Source organism: Saccostrea cucullata, unplaced genomic scaffold, assembly GCF_032062105.1.
Source record: "Saccostrea cucullata isolate Sc308-1 unplaced genomic scaffold, CSIRO_AGI_Scuc_v1 ctg3731, whole genome shotgun sequence".
Taxonomy (NCBI): domain Eukaryota; kingdom Metazoa; phylum Mollusca; class Bivalvia; order Ostreida; family Ostreidae; genus Saccostrea; species Saccostrea cuccullata.
Genome location: NW_026932148.1, coordinates 35,584 through 50,352, shown reverse-complemented (window position 1 = coordinate 50,352; position 14,769 = coordinate 35,584). Strand labels below are relative to the sequence as shown.

Below are 14,769 nucleotides of genomic sequence, written 5' to 3'. Positions count from 1 at the left end.
AGTTGGGGATGCAAGATAACATTGCTACATGTATATCCATGAATTTGCCATATCTCTGTTGGTGCTAAACGGTCAAGTTTTAATGTAATGACATAACAGCTTTGTATCAAATTGTATGGATCAGGAATTGGAGGAAGCTGGCGAAAAGTAAAATGTAACAGTTATATATCCATGCATTGTTGGATTTGCTGTTATAACCTCTATACAGATATACTTTTTTATGTTATTTACTTTGTGTGTGGCTTGTTTTTTTTTTTTCTTCGCAGAAACAAGATAAAAGAACAAATGCATGTCTATGTAAAGTATATGTACTAATTCATACTTTTCAGTGCACTTTAATTGCAAGCAGACAAAATGACTGACTCGAAGTACTTTACCACCACCAAAAAAGGTAATTTATTGATTAAAGAACAGACATAAGAGTAGTAATTTAGTATGTTTCTAGAAACTTATAATTTAAAATATAGTTTACTTCTGTTGCAATATAAATGAAATTAGACTGTGCTGAAAAAATTGGCTATTAGAACCTTAATTGGAACTTGTATTTGTAGGTGAAGTGTTTGAACTGAAGACAGAATTACAAAGTGATAAGAAAGAGAAGAAGAAAGAGGCTGTCAAGAAAGTGATTGCCAGCATGACCGTTGGGAAAGACGTCAGGTAAGACATTCATTATGTTAGAGGTTAATTTATTAAGAAGATTCACATTTAGGCATAATAAAGAAAAGTTTAAATTGAAATGTAATTTATATTGTGTTTATGTAATTATAAATGCTAGCTTGACAGTACTGCATATGGTGAATGATGTTTTTATTTTAGGTATACAGACCTTTCACAGAAATAAAAGTTTTTTTAATGCTCCTGATATTGCCTATTAAAAGAACAGATTTATGTTTTTGTTTTTTTGTCACATTTTTTATCAGATCCATGCTACAACTATAGTACATGTAGTAAGTTTTGCATTGTTTTCAGTGCTCTCTTCCCTGACGTGTTGAACTGTATCCAGACTGATAACCTAGAATTGAAGAAACTGGTTTATCTGTACCTAATGAACTATGCTAAGAGTCAGCCAGACATGGCCATCATGGCTGTCAATACATTTGTCAGGGTACTGCATTTTATTCATATTTTTATTGGTTTTATCCATGTTGGAAGTTGATAAATGATATATAGATAGTCTAAACTCTTTTTTAAAAAGATTTCAAGATCTCTGAGCAGGCATTACTAGATACATGAATGACGTTATGTGCCTTTTAGGAGCTTTAGTTGAATAATAGGAGGATAAGTGTGCAAATTAACAAGCTACAAAATTTTTATTTGGACAGGATTGTGAAGATTCCAACCCTCTGATTCGAGCTCTGGCTGTCAGGACAATGGGTTGTATAAGAGTAGACAAAATTATTGACTACCTCTGTCAGCCATTGAGAAACTGTCTAAAGGATGAGGATCCCTACGTCAGGAAAACTGCCGCTGTATGTGTAGCCAAACTTCATGACATCAACGCCCAGCTGGTGGAAGATCAAGGATTTTTAGATCAGCTACGAGACATGTTGTCAGATTCCAACCCACGCAAACTTTCCCTAGTTTTTGCGGGAGGTATAATGTTTTTGACCCGTCCGTCAGTCAGTCAGTCAGTCAGTCAGTCAGTCCGTCAGTCAGTCCTCTTTTTTTGTCAGCGCAACTCCTCATAAACCGCTGCACAGAATTTCGTCAAACTTTGCAGGTATTTAGGACACAATGTGTAGATGTGCATATTACCAGGAAATTCCGATTCCATTATTTTTTCCGGGAATTTCCTCACTTTTTAACTAAGGCATTTGGCCATACCTTGAATATAGGGATGAACAGTTTGTCAGCGCAACTCATCATAAACCGCTGCACAGAATTTCGTCAAACTTTGCAGGTATTTAGGACACAATGTGTAGATGTGCATATTACCAGGAAATTTCGATTCCATTATTTTTTCCGGGAATTTCCGCACTTTTTAACTTAGGCATTTGGCCATACCTTGAATATAGGGATGAACAGTTTGTCAGCGCAACTCATCATAAACCGCTGCACAGAATTTCGTCAAACTTTGCAGGTATTTAGGACACAATGTGTAGATGTGCATATTACCAGGAAATTCCGATTCCATTATTTTTTCCGGGAATTTCCGCACTTTTTAACTTAGGCATTTGGCCATACCTTGAATATAGGGATGAACAGTTTGTCAGCGCAACTCATCATAAACCGCTGCACAGAATTTCGTCAAACTTTGCAGGTATTTAGGACACAATGTGTAGATGTGCATATTACCAGGAAATTCCGATTCCTTTATTTTTCCGGGAATTTTCGCACTTTTTAACTTAGGCATTTGGCCATAACTTGAATATAGGGATGAACAGTTTGTCAGCGCAACTCCTCATAAACCGCTGCACAGAATTTCGTCAAACTTTGCAGGTATTTAGGACACAATGTGTAGATTTGCATATTACCAGGAAATTCCGATTCCATCATTTTTTCCGGGAATTTTCGCACTTTTTAACTTAGGCATTTGGCCATAACTTGAATATAGGGATGAACAGTTTGTCAGCGCAACTCATCATAAACCGCTGCACAGAATTTCGTCAAACTTTGCAGGTATTTAGGACACGATGTGTAGATGTGCATATTACCAGGAAATTCCGATTCCTTCATATTTTTCCGGGAATTTCCGCACTTTTTAACTTAGGCATTTGGCCATACCTTGAATATAGAGATGAACAGTTTGTCAGCGCAACTCCTCATAAACCACTGCACAGAATTTCGTCAAACTTTGCAGGTATTTAGAACACGATGTGTAGATGTGCATATTACCAGGAAATTCCGATTCCATCATTTTTTCCGGGAATTTCCGCACTTTTTAACTTAGGCATTTGGCCATACCTTGAATATAGAGATGAACAGTTTGTCAGCGCAACTCCTCATAAACCACTGCACAGAATTTCGTCAAACTTTGCAGATATTTAGGACACAATGTGTAGATGTGCATATTACCAGGAAATTCCGATTCCTTTATTTTTCCGGGAATTTCCACACTTTCCAACTTAGACTTTTTGGCCATATTTTGAATATAGAAATGAACAGTTTGTCAGAACCACTCCTCTTAAACTGTTGTATATAGTTTCTTTTATCCCAAAGAGTTTTGCCTATTATTCAAGAAAATTTCTCCCCCCCCCCCCCCCCAACCACTTCAAATTAATGTTTGGATTTGTATAATGCCAAGAAATTTTGATTCCATTGTTTATCTAGAAACTTCATTCCACATTTAAATGTCCTCATATGTAAGACATTTTGATGTGAAGATTTTTTTTGCAATTATTGCGCCATGCCCTTTTTGATCTATACTATGTATTCAAAAAGCACTGTGCCTTTCATTATGTGTTTCACCATCAAGTTTTGGGGGAGCGTGGGGTATGTGAGCTAGCTCACTTTTTCTTTCATTCCAAATGTGTTTCCTCTTAATCATGTGAACATTCATCATAGATTTGCAAATCCTTTGTTTCAAGGTTTAAGTTCATTCAATGATTCTATATATTTGTATCTTATACCTTTTAATACCAGTAACCATTCAAGAATTTTAAAGAGTTATGAAATAAAAATGACAAATACATGTGCATCGAAAATTGTATATAAATCTAACTGCAAGATGGCTTTTTTTGTAGGTGGTAGCTAATGCAGTGGCAGCCATTTCAGAAATCCTTGAATCTTCACCAACAGCTCAGCAAGTGCTTGAAATGAATTCCAGCACTATCAACAAACTGCTGACAGCTCTCAATGAATGTACAGAGTAAGTTATATTTAGTGATGAAAATTATTTGAAAGCTCATAATCCATGTATTTTAATTCAAAAGTGCTAAAGTCTAGCAATTGCCAAATGTAATCTTAACATTTTCTGTCACATCTCTTCTTCTCCTCAGGTGGGGACAAGTTTTTATCCTGGATGCCATATCTAACTTTACACCAAAAGATGACAAGGAGGCTCAAAGGTACCTTATAAGATTAATAATATGTGTTCAGGTTTTCAATTCATAATTCAAGATTTTTAACAACCATATTTAATGGAGAATGTTAAAGTAAGAAATGATATGCAGATTTTCAGGGCAAATTTAAAAATTATAGCATAATATAATTAAAGATGCAGAGTTGCATGGATAAAACATGACTGACAATTATGAAAGAGGTGGAAATAAATCCATTAAAAATGATACATATTATGCTATACTGTATAGGGGGAAAATAACTCGCGGTGTTAATATTCGCTATTTTCACGGTGTTGATAAATCCGTGAATTCAAGAAACAGTGAATAAATTTTCAAAAATCTACTTGTTTTATTTGGAAATTTGAGAATATATAGATTACGGTAGGTTATACATGTACGTGCAGTTCATGGCCATTTCAGTAATTACGAGTAGTATTTGTCATTCAATTATTTTAATTATCAAGCTTTACTTTAATTCCAATCAGCAGATAATAACCTGTATTTGTTAAAAAGCTGTTTTAATAGCCAACGCTACATGTTTCCTCAATCAAAACACGTGGGCCATGGGTTTTGATTACCCGTGCGAAACTAATGTTACCACGTGTATTTGTTACCCGCATTTAATATCATGCATATTAATTTTTATCGACAATTTGGTTTGAAAATCATTCAAATGACTTTCGAACTTACTGAAGATGTGGAAGGATATTATTTCGATCGTCGGACTACATTAATACATTTATTACTGTCCAGTGGTTTTCGCCGCGTTGTATTGAAGATCTTAGAGTGTACATGAACTCATCGTAATAGCATAATATAGGAAAGGCATTTGCGTTTACATTCAAGGACGTTTGAAAACTGTACTTGTTTTAATTAATTGTCAATTGCATGTATTTTTTATGTCTAACAATTTTATATTAACCAACTCCGTTGTTCGTGAAATAAAGACAATACGCTGATTAATGTCGTTTAGATGTAGCTATGGTATGGATTAAATGTATACAGACAAGGGAGGTAACTTTTATTATAAACCGATTCCGCGAATTCAAAAAACCGCGATCGTGTCAGATGAGAGAAAAACGTGAAAATTACAACCCGTGAAATTAATCCCCTGTACAGTACTAGGTGCTAAATTAAGATACACTAATTTCAGCATCTGTGAGCGAGTGACCCCCAGGCTGGCCCATGCCAATGCAGCTGTAGTACTCTCAGCTGTCAAGGTCATCATGAAGTTCATGGAGATGTTGGAGGTCAACTCGGACTACATCTCCACCCTGGTCAAGAAACTGGCACCACCCCTGGTCACTCTGTTGTCTGCTGAACCTGAAATCCAGTATGTGGCTCTCAGAAACATCAACCTAGTGGTCCAGAAACGTCCAGAGATCCTGAAGAACGAGATGAAGGTGTTCTTTGTAAAGTATAATGATCCTATTTATGTCAAGCTGGAGAAACTGGACATTATGATTAGACTGACCTCTCAGGCCAATATCGCCCAGGTCCTGGCTGAACTCAAAGAGTGAGTAGTTATTTGATACATGTAGCTCAGAATTAAAAGTGTGTTTTGTCTCTGATTACAAGATTAATGTATATTTAAGTTGTGGATTAATCAGATTCCAGATTCAATAATATTAAGTCGATGACTTTAAAAAAGTGCAATTTTTGGCCAAAGATAAAATATGTTTGTTTATGGTCACCTGACTGACCCTAATTTCATGTGTTGATTAGCCTAATACATGTATATTTTTTTCTGTGAGCAAAATTCGGATATGACGGGTCTGTTAAATTTCATTCAAGGGTTAACTCTTAGAGCTCTCTGGTAGATAAGAAAAGAAAATAATGATGGCTAGAAAAATGAAAGCTTCAAACTAATTTTAAAACAAGTGTCTTTTAAAAATTAAAAGTGAATACCTACTGACCCTAGCATATAATACAAATGTAGTCATTCAGCATTTTATTCATTAGGCCTTAAAGTTATGTGAATTCATTTTGATTAATTTCTTAATAAAGACAAATAAACATTTATTTTATATCAATACAGGTATGCCACAGAAGTAGATGTAGACTTTGTAAGGAAGTCGGTGCGAGCAATTGGTCGCTGTGCCATCAAGGTGGAACCTGCTGCTGAGAGATGTGTCAGTACTCTACTGGACCTTATACAGACCAAGGTCAACTATGTTGTACAGGAAGCCATTGTTGTCATCAAGGTAAAGAAAAGAAATGTAATTTTATTGGAGAAAGCAGATATTTACATACATTTATTTGTCTTAAATCCAAAATTAGATTTGTTTTCTTATTGGCAAAGTTTTCTGAAGCTTCTGATTAAATGTTGATTTATTATAAATTTAAAAGAAAAACTCTGAAATTTTAAGTCATGAATTCATTATATTTTGTAGGACATCTTCAGAAAGTATCCTAACAAGTATGAAAGTATCATTGCCACACTGTGTGAAAATCTGGACACACTGGATGAACCAGAAGCAAGGTAATCTAATATTTGTAATTCACTCTGAGAATATAATGGGGAAATTTGGTCTTTTTAGTTTACAGTTGCTAGAATGCAGCTGGAAGGAATGAAAATAATGATTTTCTTTTTCGCTGTATTTATTCAGAGCTTCTATGATCTGGATCATTGGTGAATATGCTGAGAGAATTGACAACGCAGATGAACTCCTAGAAAGTTTCCTTGAAGGATTCCAGGATGAAAACACTCAGGTAAGATTCACATTTAACTCTCATATGAAATGAACCTGATGCATTCATCATCTATTTATTTGCACTGAGAGGATCTTGCTTATTATTGTAACACAGAGTCCTTTAAAATGATTTAATATATACAGAAAACAAAATATTTTTTACTATTTGTCAATTTTTGTCAAATCAATGCTTTGGAATAGAAATTATCTATTTTACTAACTTTACTTTTTACAGGTGCAACTGCAGTTGTTGACAGCCATTGTGAAATTATTCTTAAAAAGACCAACAGATACACAAGACCTTGTACAGCAAGTGCTGAGTCTGGCCACCCAGGTAATATCTTTAGACAGAACAAACATATCTTTTATTTCCTTAATTATGATATTTACTCTCAGAGAACATTTAGAAAGTGATGATTAATTTTCGATTCTTGTTAAATGTTAAGAATGTGTTAAGCAATGCTAAATTATTGGTTACAAAATTTGTTTTATTTACTACAGGACAGTGATAACCCTGACCTTCGTGACCGAGGCTACATTTACTGGAGACTTCTGTCTACCGACCCAGCCGCCGCCAAGGAGGTGGTGCTGGCAGAGAAACCACTCATCTCGGAGGAGACTGATCTCATTGAACCCACACTACTGGACGAGTTAATCTGTAACATATCCAGTCTGGCCTCTGTGTATCATAAGCCTCCTAATGCTTTTGTAGAGGGCAGTAAATCATCTTTTAGGAAAATTCTGCCACCAAGATCCCAGTCGTAAGTGTTTATACATGTATAAATTATTTGTCTACTTTATTATTCTCAGAATCAAATCCCAATTACTAGTACCCCGGTAGATGTTTAAATTTCAGTGAACCCTTGCTGATTTTTATTTGTTTCATTTTATTACTGCTTGTATTAGATTAATGATTTAATATTTTTAGATCCAGCTGTGTTTTTTTATCTGAATGATTATTTACATTTATGGGATTCCATGAAGAAATCTGCTGTACATGTTTATTTATGAACCATATTGACAAATATAACCATGTTTTTATGCTGGTCTTGTAGAGGGAATGTGGGGGAGGATCAACCTTCACCCCCCGCAGAGACCCCAGCAGCTCCTCCTCAGGCTACAGTCATACCAGGGGTGGACTCTCTCATCGGAGACCTCCTGGACATGGATCTGGGGGGACCCTCCATGCAGCAGCAACAGATGTACCCTCCCCAGCCCACCTCACAGACTCCGGTACAGGGTGGGGGAAGCATGGACCTCCTGGGGGAGGGGCTGGATTCCTTGGTCAGTATACAGAGTTGTTACAGTGGAGTTAAACAGAATTATTACAGAGGAATAAATTATTATGAATAATCAAAGGAAAATTGTTAACTGTTGTTAAAATTGAATTTTTGAAATTGAAAAGACACAAGAAAATATTTAAATTAAAATTTCTGGAAAGTTGTTAATGCTATGATCTTAATACTGTGATTTTTTGACTACTTGCTACAACATTGAAGGAATTTTGAAGAATCATCTGATTTAATTATACTTGTGTGCTATGCTTGAATTTGTCAGAGCTAGTCCATTGAATGATTTTGACATTGATATTGATTTTAGCTTGGAGGGCCTGCCCCTGGTGGGGATTCCCTAGGAGGACTGGGTGATATATTTGGTATGCCAGCTCCACAGTCATATGTCCCTCCTCAAGAGGTAAGATACATGTTAATATCATATACTTAGTAGTTTATCAACCACGATACCTGTGTATTGGACTAAGTGAGACAGCATCCTGGACCAAGATGTCTCCATCTCAGTCCATTGTCAAGGGCCTGTCTCTTGAATTTGGTTGAAAAGTGATTTGTTTCAAATACCTGTTCTAATCTTTTTAATGACCCAAATCAGACAAACGTTTAATCTCACTTTATTCATTAAACTTCTTTACCTACTTCATGAAAGCTTTTGTTATGTAAAAATAACTTGATACTTTTCCTTTATATCCTTTGCTTTTAGATACATGTATACGATATAAATGTAAAGGTTTGATCTCTCCATGGCATTAGCCTAAAGTTTGAACTAATACTTAACTGTTGGGCTTACACCAGTAAAAATTATCTTTAATGAGTTACATGTAAATGTGCAGTAACCATTAAAAAATTGCACATCTTTACTCAAACACTTGGATTGATGCGTAACTTCATTACTTGTTTGTATTTATGTTTGCTAGTATGTAACACACGTTTACATCTGACTTCTGTAGGTATGGTTACCTGCGTCCAAGGGCAAAGGTCTGGAAGTGACTGGAACATTTCAGAGAAAACAGGGAAGTATATACATGGAACTGACATTTGCCAACAAAGCAATGCAGCCAATTACAGGATTAGCAATACAGTTTAACAAAAATAGGTAATATAAGAGGGAAAGAGAGAGCAATGTTAATTGATTTATGTGTGGAGAGATTGTACATATGTATAGATTCCTGTTGGTGAAATTAATTTTTGATCCATTTGTACAGTTTTGGTCTGATGCCTGCAGCCCCATTAAACATTCCTTCAGCATTACTACCCAATCAGAGCACCAGTTACTCCTTACAATTGAGTACCATGGGTCCAGTCCAACGAATGGATCCACTCACAAATCTACAGGTAGGAGAGACTGAGAAATTATTTTTAAAGAACGCATTAAAACTCAAATTTAAAAGTCAAGAGTCAAATTGTTCAGTGATGGTTTGACTTCTAGCATTGTTCACTTTCCATGAGAAATAGTCAGTGTAATTTGTGAAAGAATTTCCTAAATATACATTATATTTGTACCAGAACAGATTTTCATTATGAAGAGTCCATTTTTGACGATGAATATCGGTAAGAAATTGAAGAATAAAGGTGTATATTTTCTCTTTTAGGTGGCAATTAAGAACAACATAGATGTCTTTTACTTCAGTTGTTTAGTTCCTATGCATGTATTATTTGTGGAGGATGGAGAAATGGAAAAACGTGTATTTTTAGCAACATGGAAAGACATTCCCGCCCAAAATGAAGTCCAACATGAGATTTCTAATGTTCAGCATAATGCAGGTACTATTACATTTTGTTGAAGTAAGAAAAAGGGTTGATTAATTTGAAGATATTCAAGTTTATTTCATTATTATATTAAAGTGTTCATCAATCCTTTAATTCACTCTCAGTGTACATGAATGAAATAACACGATCCTTCGTGTAACTAACTTTCTTAACTGATGAAAAGTTATGTTGAGTTAGATTGTAGATTTTGTCACTATTTGCTGTATTTTGCTGGTTCTAGAGTATGAAACATATTTTTGTTCCCTTTCAGATACCATATCACAGAAATTAAAGAATAACAATGTATTTACGATAGCCAAACGGAATGTTGAAGGACAAGACATGCTATACCAATCTCTCAAACTGACCAATGGAATCTGGGTACTGGCAGAATTAAAGATACAGCCTAACAACCCAAACTTTATGGTGAGCTGTTTAAAAATGTTAAGTTTTACAGATTTGTTGAAATTCTTTCAATGGTTACATAACTTTAGTTGCGATTCAGATGTGAATCAACTTTCTGCATCATTATTCTTTGTTTTCTAAAATCAGAATCCATGTCACCTTTCTCTGAAACTTATATTGTGGCATTTTGCATACAACACAAACTTTCTTTTCTTTTACTGACATCGGTAGAGAACTTGATGCGGAAAGATCAATATTGTTCCTCTATTACTAGCATTGGCAATTAGTTTTACACCTCAAAAAATAAATGTAAATATGAATGACTGCCAAAAAAAAATGTAACATCAAAAATGATAAGAAACATACTCAAGTGGTACATTTCTGTAAATTTACCCCCCCCCCCCCTTTAAAAAAAAAGTGAAAGGATCCAAGCACGTCTTAAACGGGTTTAAATAAACTGATCAAAATTGATGCTTCTGTGTCATTTGATGCTCACCTGTCAATTGGACTTGATTAAACTTTTTGTATCAAATTATAAGGAATTTAGGATATACATGTAATGACAATTTCATGTATATGTATAAATCAACAAATTTTTAGCTCACCTGAGCCGAAGGCTCAAGTGAGCTTTTCTGATCACATTTTGTCCGGCGTCCGTCTGTCTGTAAACTTTTCACATTTTCGACTTCTTCTCAAGAATCGCTGGGCCAATTTCAACCAAACTTGCCACAAAGCATCCTTGGGTAAAGGGGATTCAAGTTTGTTCAAATGAAGGGCCACACCCTCACTCAAGGGGAGATAATTGGGAATTAATGAAAATTTGGTGGTATGTTTTAAAAATCTTCTTCGCAAGAACCACTGTGCCAGGAAAGATGAAACTTATGGGGAAACATCCTCAGGTAGTGTAGATTCAAGTTTGTTCAAATCATGACCCCCGGGGGTAGGGCGGGGCCACAATGGCCGACCAAAGTTTTACATAGAAATATATAGGAAAATTCTTTAAAAATCACCTTCTCAAGAATAACAAAGCCATAATTGATCATATTTATGTGGAAGCATCCTCAGGTAGTGTAGATTCAAGTTTGTTCAAATCATGACCCCCGGGGGTAGGGCGGGGCCACAATGGCCGACCAAAGTTTTACATAGAAATATATAGGAAAATTCTTTAAAAATCTTCTTCTCAAGAATAACAAAGCCATAATTGATCATATTTATGTGGAAGCATCCTCAGGTAGTGTAGATTCAAGTTTGTTCAAATCATGACCCCCGGGGGTAGGGCGGGGCCACAATGGCCGACCAAAGTTTTGCATAGAAATATATAGGAAAATTCTTTTAAAATCTTCTTCTCAAGAATAACAAAGCCATAATTGATCATATTTATATGGAAGCATCCTCAGGTAATGTCGATTCAAGTTTTTTTCAAATCATGACCCCCGGGGGTAGGGTGGGGCCACAATGGCCGACCAAAGTTTTACATAGAAATATATAGGAAAATTCTTTAAAAATCTTCTTCTCAAGAATAACAAAGCCATAATTGATCATATTTATGTGGAAGCATCCTCAGGTAGTGTCAATTCAAGTTTGTTCAAATCATGACCCCCGGGGGTAGGGCGGAGCCATAATGGCCAATCAAAAGTTTTACATAGAAATATATAGGAAAATTCTTTAAAAATCTTCTTCTCAAGAATAACAAAGCCATAATTGATCATATTATATGGAAGCATCCTCAGGTAGTGTCTATTAAATTTTTTTTAAAACATCCCCCCGGGGGGGTTGGGGGGGGCCACAATGGCCGACCAAAGTTTTACATAGAAATATATAAGAAAATTCTTTAAAAATCTTCTTCTCAAGAATAAAAAAGCCATAATTGATCATATTTATGTGGAAGCATCCTTAGGTAGTGTCGATTCAAGTTTGTTCAAATCATGACACAGGGGGTAGGGCGGGGCCACAATGGCCGACCAAAGTTTTGCATAGAAATATATAGGAAAATTCTTTTAAAATCTTCTTCTCAAGAATAACAAAGCCATAATTGATCATATTTATATGGAAGCATCCTCAGGTAGTGTCGATTCAAGTTTTTTCAAATCATGACCCCCGGGGGTAGGGTGGGGCCACAATGGCCGACCAAAGTTTTACATAGAAATATATAGGAAAATTCTTTAAAAATCTTCTTCTTAAGAATAACAAAGCCATAATTGATCATATTTATGTGGAAGCATCCTCAGGTAGTGTCGATTCAAGTTTGTTCAAATCATGACCCCGGGGGGTAGGGCGGGGCCACAATGGCCGACCAAAGTTTTACATAGAAATATATAGGAAAATTCTTTAAAAATCTTCTTCTCAAGAATAACAAAGCCATAATTGATCATATTTATGTGGAAGCATCCTCAGGTAATTTCGATTCAAGTTTGTTTAAATCATGACCCCGGGGGGGTAGGGCGGGGCCACAATGGCCGACCAAAGTTTTACATAGAAATATATAGGAAAATTCTTTAAATATCTTCTTCTCAAGAATAACAAAGCCATAATTGATCATATTTATATGGAAGCATCCTCAGGTAGTGTAGATTCAAGTTTGTTCAAATCATGACCCCCGGGGGTAGGGCGGGGCCACAATGGCCGACCAAAGTTTTACATAGAAATATATAGGAAAATTCTTTAAAAATCTTCTTCTCAAGAATAACAAAGCCATAATTGATCATATTTATATGGAAGCATCCTCAGGTAGTGTAGATTCAAGTTTGTTCAAATCATGACCCCCGGGGGTAGGGCGGGGCCACAATGGCCGACCAAAGTTTTACATAGAAATATATAGGAAAATTCTTTAAAAATCTTCTTCTCAAGAATAACAAAGCCATAATTGATCATATTTATGTGGAAGCATCCTCAGGTAGTGTCGATTCAAATTTATACAAATCATGACCCCCGGGGGTAGGGCGGGGCCACAATGGCCGACCAAAGTTTTACATAGAAATATATAGGAAAATTCTTTAAAAATCTTCTTCTCAAGAATAACAAAGCCATAATTGATCATATTTATATGGAAGCATCCTCAGGTAGTGTCGATTCAAGTTTATACAAATCATGACCCCCGGGGGTAGGGCGGGGCCACAATGGCCGACCAAAGTTTTACATAGAAATATATAGGAAAATTCTTTAAAAATCTTCTTCTCAAGAATAACAAAGCCATAATTGATCATATTTATGTGGAAGCATCCTCAGGTAGTGTCGATTCAAATTTATACAAATCATGACCCCCGGGGGTAGGGCGGGGCCACAATGGCCGACCAAAGTTTTACATAGAAATATATAGGAAAATTCTTTAAAAATCTTCTTCTCAAGAATAAAAAAACCATAATTAATCATATTGATATGGAAGCATCCTCAGGTAGTGTTGATTCAAGTTTGTTCAAATCATGACCCCCGGGGGTAGGGCGGGGCCACAATGGCCGACCAAAGTTTTACATAGACATTTATAGGAAAATTCTTTAAAAATCATCTTCTCAAGAATAGCAAAACCATATCTGGTCAAAGATTTACTTTTAGATTTAAACTTTTCAGTAATAAACTAATTTCTACTTTTTTCCTAGCCACAGTGCTCAGGTGAGCGATGTGGCCCATGGGCTTCTTGTTATTATATATGATGGTGAACTTTATCCCTTTGGGAGATTAAACTTCACAAAAAGTGCAGCCTCATTTGTACATGTATATTTCTTTGTTTTTTTCAGTTATCTCTAAAGGCAAGAGCAATGGATGTATACTCAGGAATACAGCAAGCTTTTGACACCATACTTCACAACTAAAGACTACAATAATATACTGGAGTACATTAAATCTGGTGGCATGTCCTTGTGAATGTTATAAACCTCTTCTTAGTACTTGTGTGCTTGGTGTTGTGATATTAAAACAGTATCTATAATATTTCAGAGACTGGGTCATTTTACTGAAAATGAGTACATTCCCTTGTGGAAAGGAACATGCATACACATACTTTTTTCAATTTAAATTATAACTGAACTACTAAGAATTTTTATTGTAAAATGGAATTATATATACATGTATAAAATATGTGAATACTATGCATTGTATTGTTTGTTGTTATCATTAAATTAATCACAATATTCTAATAGCATGTACACAGCCCCTCTCACCAGCCACTAACAGATTTTGGTAGTATAACATATTGCCAGTGGAGCACCCACTTCACTGACACTAATTCTGTCAGTAATCACATGATTTAAATACTCAGTATTTTTTTTTAAATTTTTTTTTTTAACTTTTATACTTGAAAAAAAAATGTACTTTTTGAAAGTCATAATTAGAAGATTCTCAAACTTGTATTGTTCTTATTTGTAAAGGACTATATATTACGGTAATGACCAATATTTTCCCCGAAAATCAAACTGACAGAGAAATATATAATTATGTTCTAATACGGATGACATCTGCAGACTTCAAGGAACTGATTATTTTTATAAACAAAGCCATCATGTGTTAGATGTGATGTCAAAAATGCTGCAAATTCAAAATTTAAACAAACCATTCATGATATTTTTATCAAACTTCATATGCTGATACAAACTGATGCAAGTTTTTCAAATCCATCAACATTTTTTGACCTGAGCCTTT

The 14,769-nt window shown here is 35.3% G+C and overlaps 1 protein-coding gene across 1 annotated transcript; it reads left to right on the top strand.

The window, feature by feature from the left end:
* Positions 1-311: 311 nt before the first annotated feature.
* Positions 312-14,221, top strand: LOC134234512 (AP-1 complex subunit beta-1-like). Its single transcript, XM_062716595.1, has 19 exons — positions 312-391; positions 552-657; positions 970-1,105; positions 1,323-1,580; positions 3,684-3,808; positions 3,939-4,007; positions 5,155-5,517; positions 6,040-6,205; positions 6,395-6,483; positions 6,611-6,713; positions 6,930-7,028; positions 7,196-7,455; positions 7,750-7,978; positions 8,294-8,386; positions 8,934-9,079; positions 9,189-9,318; positions 9,576-9,747; positions 10,004-10,158; positions 13,869-14,221. The coding sequence occupies exons 1-19, from the start codon at positions 355-357 to the stop codon at positions 13,941-13,943; spliced, it is 2,811 nt and encodes a 936-aa protein (XP_062572579.1). The 5' UTR covers positions 312-354; the 3' UTR covers positions 13,944-14,221.
* The last annotated feature ends 548 nt before the right edge of the window (positions 14,222-14,769 follow it).

Bases quoted from the DNA above. Each gene is read 5' to 3' on its own strand.
- LOC134234512 (XM_062716595.1), top strand. From the start codon at position 355: ATGACTGACTCGAAGTACTTTACCACCACCAAAAAAG. The intron at 8,387-8,933 runs GTAAGATACATG...TGACTTCTGTAG, and splicing joins CATATGTCCCTCCTCAAGAG to GTATGGTTACCTGCGTCCAA. The intron at 10,159-13,868 runs GTGAGCTGTTTA...TGTTTTTTTCAG, and splicing joins CTAACAACCCAAACTTTATG to TTATCTCTAAAGGCAAGAGC.